Source organism: Convolutriloba macropyga, unplaced genomic scaffold (genome assembly GCF_964194025.1).
Source record: "Convolutriloba macropyga unplaced genomic scaffold, txConMacr16.3 SCAFFOLD_6172, whole genome shotgun sequence".
Taxonomy (NCBI): Eukaryota; Metazoa; Xenacoelomorpha; order Acoela; family Convolutidae; genus Convolutriloba; species Convolutriloba macropyga.
This window is the reverse complement of record NW_027450774.1, coordinates 2077-9694: the sequence shown is the minus strand read 5'-3', so window position 1 is coordinate 9694 and position 7618 is coordinate 2077. Positions and strand designations below refer to the sequence as shown.

Here is a 7618-nt window from a genome sequence, read left to right as displayed (position 1 = left end):
AGTGACAAAACTAACACCGATGCATTCGAATAACAGCAAATTTAAGGCGAGAGTTACAATCATCATGACAATTGTTCCAACAAATGTTGATTTTTGTTCAGTAAAAAATCTGCAAAACGGAAATTATTAAATAATTAACTAACTAATTTGAAGGCTGAAGTTGAATTGCTATTCAGAGTTTTCATTATTGAGACTAAGAGACAAGTAAACAAAAAATAAAAGTTACTAACCAATCACCAAAAAATCTATGTTTGTTTAAAGGAAATAAAACTGAACAAGCCAATAAAAATCAAAACGATTAATATTGTGTTTCAGATGGATGCAACTAAAATTTTTTGCTAATGATATTAGTTTACACATTGGCAAAAAACAAAGACTGTAGTAAGAAATACAAAAATGTCAAATCTTAAATATTGTCCAAAAATTTACGAAATTAAATATCGTGATGTCAACGTAGCAATTTTTCATCATTATTTTTACTACAAAATTTTTTTCAATAAACTTAATTTCAAGACAGCAGCAAACTCAACAAAAACGGTAATAACTCATTGTTCACCAATATTTCTTTGAAAACAATTAGTGTCACAGTCTTAAAAGTATTAATTATGAACTCAAACTATTAATAAAGGTCATTTGTGATAAAATGGCTATCAATCGAACTTCTTGTCACCCATAACATAATACTGTGGTGAAATTAAAGAAAAAACAACAATTTTCGTCAAACACTAAGTTTTTAAGAAGTAGTATGGTTTCGAAGTATTCAAAACCATAACCCCTTAACTGAAAAATTTTATAGGTCAAATTAGACGTTGTTCGAGCTTCGATGAGAATCCGTCACGTATGAGAATTAGTAACATAAAGAACAAAAAAATGCTACAATTTGTGATTTGCTGCCAGACCAGTTCAGATAACAGTTCATATTCGGCATTAAGAGGCATGCATCTTGTTTCTATTATTTGCCAGAAAATAACGAGAAAAACAAACAAACACAGACGTCAAATTGCGCAAAGTGAAAAAAACTCTTAAACAAGGAATTATTTTGAGTCAAATCCAAATCTGTTATATCCTAAAGACCCCCAATGAGTGTAACGATAGTTTTGTCATCGCTTCACTGTAGTAAAACACCGAAATGTTGAAAATAGTTAAATAACTGAGCCCAACTTATCGAAAATGAGCATGAATGTTGACAAACTGACGGGTTAAAAATCAATTCTTTAGTTATATAGCTTTTTAAATCCATGCTTTTCGCTCGAACACTTAAAAATCTACGGAATAATTGTAGAAATAGAATTTGAATAGAATTATTCAAAATTGACTGAACAAAAAACAGTTGAACATATACCTCCACCTCCCTACAATTTTTTTAATCTAAAAAGTTTAAATTAAAATTTTAATAACCAAAACAAAAAAAAAAATGGTTGAACATTAAAATAGTAAGAATTACTTTGGAAACATATGGATAGTTTTGAAATGCTAGTAGATACTAGTAGTTGGGTCGGAATAAAAATGGTATTGAATAAGTTAACCTGCTTTAGTTGATCCGGTAGGACAAGCAGTTCTCCCAATATCTGAGTTCGAATTTGCTAGTATGTCCGAATCGAGTGCAATTGAGGAGTCACTTTCTCATTTACTGGAACGAAAAGATCAGACAGAAATCAGCCGATGTCTTCCAATGGCAGAAAGAAACGACTCCTCAACTCGAACCTTTGCATCTCAGGATCTGCTGCTCAAGTTCAGTGTCGAACAAATTGTGGCTTTCGTACAAGTTTTGACACCCAACGACCCCTCTGGTTTGAATTGTTTGTTTTTCTTTCGAGCAATCCCCTCCCCCACGCCCTTATACACAACATATTGCACTTGATTATCTTTGATCGTTACGTTCAATATTCTCACTCCAACTGTGAGTTTGCATTACAAGCATGTCTTATAGTTCTAACTACCCTCCTCTTCTGAACCCTAACGTCAATAGTTTAGTACTTACACACTAAATAATGTGTAGGCTGAACCTGAACAGTGTGCAGGTAAGGTCATTCGCAGTTAAAATTTACCTGCACAATTTTCCCCAAAATTGCTTACCTTCACACCATTCAGGTGAATTATCTGCTAAAAATTATTTTCAATGCTTAATTTTGAAGCATAGCTCTAATTGTCCTCTTTTGAACGAAAAAATACTGTTTGCCATTTTTGAGTACGTTGGATTGCAAAAACATCAACATTGACGTGTTCATAACAAAAAAAATATTCATAAGAAATCCTTTTCCGTTTAATATCTCGTGGAAATTGAAAGTTCAAGGGAACTGCCCGCTGAGTACGTTGCATGCAATGGCCAACTCTTAAAATTTACGCTAAAGTTTTAGGTCCCAAAGAACAGCCTTACAATTAGGTCAAGGTAAAGCCTGTTAGAGCCGAGCTTATTAAATGAACAAAAGCTTTGAAGGACAAATTAAACTAGAGTTTAATAGCATACATATCATACAGTTGAATAGCATTACACGCAAAAATAATACTACATTCTAATATAAATGTATCGATTGATGCCTGATTGATTGGTTTTCATTTTGCCAATACATTTAGATACTGTCACTTACTATTAGTAGGTGAACACCAAACATGAAATTAAAATTAAATTACTACCTTAAATTAACTCAAATTCGAACCAGCATCGCTAACTCTAATTAATAAGTATTGCACTGCATCTAAAAAATATGGAACGAACTTTTCTATATCAGAAAATTCTTCACATTTGGTTGACGATGAATTCTGTTATTTGTATAAAAGTTAAATATGATTGAAAATATTTTCGCGACATTGATCCATACTGAAAAAGACGCTATAGGAAACTGTTCAGATTCTGTTGAAATAGAATAAATAATTTGACAAACAAACACATGACTATTTACAAGTCAATTTTAAGTCGACATACATAGACGCGATTTTTTGTAAGGACGTTTTTTTAAACTTATTACTGTGTCTGGTTTCTGTAAATTATCACAAAAATTGTACAGATACCTGACTTTGAATTGTCGAGAAGAGGAAGAACAATATTCTTAAATTTTCTCACTGAGGTTCTAATTTCCAACTTGAGACAAAATTTGAGCGCAATAAAAGAACACTTTTTCTTAATTGCCTGCGATAGCCTATTGTAGCTTTATTCATTGTGTTATTGATTAACCGAGTGAAAACACACAAAGTGCTGTTCTAGTTGAACTTTTTACCCCGTGAATATTGGAAAATCGTGATAACAACCCGGAGATAGAAACTATTTGCCGTATCCAGTAATTGAGATAAATTTCAAGGAATGCACGCAGGGATTTTTTGCTATTTCAATTGTTCTCTTGAAAAATCAACAAACTAAACCGATATTTGAGTGTTTCAACTAACAATCGTTTTGATACAACGAGCGAAACCAATCGTTTAGGTCTGCCAACTTGAACGATTAGTTATTGGGACTAATAATCTACCAAATAAAACAACAAAAATTTTTATTATGCTGGGTAATATAGTTCATAAAAGCTTAACTGCCTAATCAATTTGGGTGGAGCAAAAGTGTCCCTGTCAACCCAGACGTTGGAAGTCAAAGCTCTCTCCAAACTGATAAAAACTGCCAAAGGCACCAAAACGCCAGCAGCGCAAATAGAAATTTTCGACTCTAAAAACAAATTGAAGCGCAAACAACGCATAGAAGGAATATTCGGAGCAAAAGCAAATACGAGTCAGACAAACTGAACAAAGTCTAAGTGCAGCAGTTTAAGTCAACAGCAAACAAACACAACAAGATTTATTAATAATTATGCAAAGAAGGTATTTCTAATGGAAATGTGCATTTAAGATAAATGAAGATACAGACTGACCCAAAAACTGAGGTGTTTTATATACAGACTGATTCCATTGAAGAAGTCCAACAACAATTGCAATGTCGAAACAAACTCACACCACATCAAACAAACCTTATCGATGAACTACTAAAGCCGGCAAGGTAGTGGGGAGAAGGACATTCATTTGTTTTCTAGTATAAGCAAATCGAGCAAAGAGTCACGAAGAGACAACGTTTTTCAAGCACGGTACAAAGCGGAAGGCAAAGAAAACTACCCAACTAAATTTCCTTGACTGCAACTTGAGCAGGGGATCCTTGCAGGCATGAAACAAGAGCTTTTTATGGAAATGCAGAAACTTGAGTTAAAACATCAACTAATGGCAGTAGAATGTGATCTAGTGCTGAAAAAGGACAAACAGCATTAGAGATCGATCGTTTACTTTTTAAATCAAACAAGTGGTGGGGCAATTCACCTTTTAATGAGACTGAAAAAGGAGAGATATCGAGAAATTTCTAACATCAAATAGATCAGAAGCTGGCTTCGAAGCAGTCCTTGCACTGAATGGACAGCCATATTTCACAAAATCAAAGTTTATCTGATCGGTCATCAAGAGTTGAAATCCGGACACTTCCCTAAGCGCTGGTTTACTATACAACAGTGGACTGCCATACGGTTGTAACCTACTAAAGCATAAGTTGAAGAATTTGGCTTGCAACCAACTGGAATGGCTGGAGTGGTTTAGTATGCTCAATGCTATAGTGGATGAACGATCAATACCACATTCTGAGAAAATAAACCATCTGAAAACTTTCCTTTGAGAAAATGCGGAGTCAGCAAAACAAGGAGTGGGAAGTCGAGGCCCAGCTAGAGAGTCTTCACCGGGCAAGTCAACTAGAGCCTCAAAATTCAAGTCTGATAAATGCCTAATCAATTTATTGTTAGATTGAACAATTAAAAGGGATCAAGTTGAATTAGTTGTAGGAATTAGACAGGGAAACAGCAGATAATAATAAATTTCATTCCTATAAATAATATTCTAGCCTAAGGAAAAGAGAGGGAAAATGGCTAAAATTTGATATGTTGGTAAACTATCGTTGGACCTATAAAACATCGGATAATTGCAACGTATTGTTAAGTTTGAGTTGAAGGTATATAATAAGGAAAATAGAACCCCTGTGCATCGGGAGACGACTGAGTGGTTGCAAAGTACAGCACCAGCATCGCAGGAGCTAAAAAAGCACTCTTGCGAGAAAAATGTAGCCATGAGAGTTGTCAACCGGAAAACACTAACAGCGAAAAGATATATGTAGGCCAGGATGGAAAATATCTAACCTCGTCAAGATGAAGATTTTGACAATTTTGATAATAGAATCCTTTGGCATAATATCGACCGGAAAAGTTGAACAATATACTTGAAAAAGATAGTTGTTTATGTAGAGTCTGGAAGACCGAACAGGACCAGAGCAGCCAGAACAATGAAATCACAGAGCTTTTCCTTTTAAAGACTTTATTTGAGCCATTTTCACATCAATGTCAATCTGAAAATTTCTTGACGAACAATCTAAGGCGACTGTACATATAGTAGCGGCTTTGAGCAACAGGCTTTGCAATTATCTACTTTTATAGTAAGAATTACTTCAGTGAATTGTTTGTTTTCAAACAACAGTGAGAACCAACATTATTGGGACCAACACAGTACACCCTTGCAATATTCAACCAAACATAATGCGAATAAACATCATTTACCAAACCATAGACGAGTGTATAGCTTCAAAGGATTGAGGGTGGAAATAAAGCATCTCATTTCAACATTTCTTCAGAAAAAGCCGAGGAGTGAAAAAATCTCTCAACGTTTTTCTCGCGGCAAGCAAATGTCAATCGTTGACAACAAAAGATAAAGACACGGACTAGGAACACAGCAGAGTAGAAACTTTTTGATTTTTAGAGCTCAAAAAGCAGCCTCTTTCTGAACTCTAAAAATTAAAGTGTCTGAACTCTGGTGTGTTCGTAGTCCGTGTCCTAGAACGTGTTGTCAGGCGTTTGCAACAATAAAAACTGACAAACTTAGCCACGCTAAGTCAATGTTGAGTTTTATACAGACCAGAAGAGTCGGAAGTTGTTTTTCTTTTTACGGTCGGCAGCCAGCAATGATTTAAAAAGCCAAGTTAGAACTGTTACTTCAGAATGCCTTTAAATTTCATGCGAAATGCGCTCAATTTTGAGTGAACAGAAACATGTGCAAGAAGGGGCTAAAATTTTAAAATTTTGGCAGATTTCAGCACATTTACAAAATATTAAGTCTCTTTCCCCAATATAGCCCACCCACGATGTTTTAGTTTTTCATCGGAAACAGCCAAATTTAGCGTTTTTCACGTGCATTTTCAACTTAATTTCTCTACTAATCCATGTCCGAAAGCACAACAATAAGAAAAATCAGTCCTTTTCACGGGTATAAAAAATTAAATTATCCACCTTACAGCTCTGGACATGGACGCAATGCAAATCTCCCAGTGTTTCGAAGATGATTCATGCGCTGTTTGTGGAACCCTGGAGTCTTCATTGCCCAGTACCTGGACATCAGTGCAATGCCATGACACCAGACCATCGACTTACATGACCATTTCTGTTCATCCTCCGAGTGGCACACAAAAAATCGTTGACAAATTGTTTCTATGTGGAGTTGAAATCATTGGTCGTAAGTATTACATTCTTAAGTTTTGCAATGAATCATAGAGTGATAGGATGTCCTGTACAGAAAAACTTTATATAAAGAATAAATTGAAAAACAATCAAGTAACAAGGTGTACAAGGTTAGTAAAATAACCACCCTAGTCGATGCTTGATCTTATGATAATAATTCAAAATACGAGGTGGTGGAAAGTGGATTTTAATTCAATGATCGATATCCAAGTTTTAATCAATCAAATTGAGGTTTTCCAAAAATATCATACTGACTCGATTTCCATCTTTCAACCTCGCCACACTTTGCCATAACGGACCGTACATAATGTGCAACCTAGCCTAAAATCAAGTATGTTGGAGAATTTCATTTTTTGAACAACTGCAAGAATAAGTGGAGTCTTTAGTTTTACTTTCGATATATCAATTAGATTAAAATTTGGAGTAAAAAGAAATCTTACTGCTGTCTGCAGCCTGAATTTACAATGTAATAACCAAATGTTGCAGACAAAGTTGGATTTACATCGTGAAATGGATTCCGTGCTATAATTTTATACGTTCCGAAAAATAAACATTGAATTAGCCGACCAAAAAGTAAAAAACCATACAGCGAAAAATTGCATTATCTTTTTCCGAACACGCAAACTGTTGTACTTATTTCACTTCTATTCTATTTTAGCGAAAAGAATTCGTTAAAATGGAACAGAATGGCAAAGAGAGATTGACTGTTCAAAATAATTTTCTGTGAAAATTGAAAGAAATGGTTCCGAAAGGCAATAATCAGAATGCAAACAATAGAAATCTTTTGTTGTTGCTTGCGTTTCCAGAATTTTGCAATCCGCTGGTGCGGAAAAAGTAATCGAATCAACGCGGCGAGAACAATGGTTTTGAGAACAAACAGTCTTTTGCATCGAATAAAACATTTTTTGATACCTGTTTTGCCCATCTTTGGTTTATTAAGAGACCGCTTTTTACATAAGTCCTCATGGACAAATTTCTTCAACTTTGTATGTGTTGTTGAGATGTTTTTTTAACAATCTGAATAGAAATATGTTTGAAAATAAATAGTTCAACATACATATATTTTATTTTCTACCTCTTTTTTTTCACTTCCGGTTATCTTT

At 34.5% G+C, this 7618-nt stretch overlaps 1 protein-coding gene across 1 annotated transcript; it reads left to right on the top strand.

The window, feature by feature from the left end:
* Positions 1–1535: 1535 nt before the first annotated feature.
* LOC142356146 (uncharacterized) lies at positions 1536–6510 on the top strand (the record flags this gene model as incomplete). Its single annotated transcript, XM_075408110.1, has 2 exons — positions 1536–1790; positions 6295–6510. Coding segments are annotated over 2 exons (471 nt in total), but the record flags the coding sequence as incomplete, so codon positions are not given.
* Positions 6511–7618: the final 1108 nt, after the last annotated feature.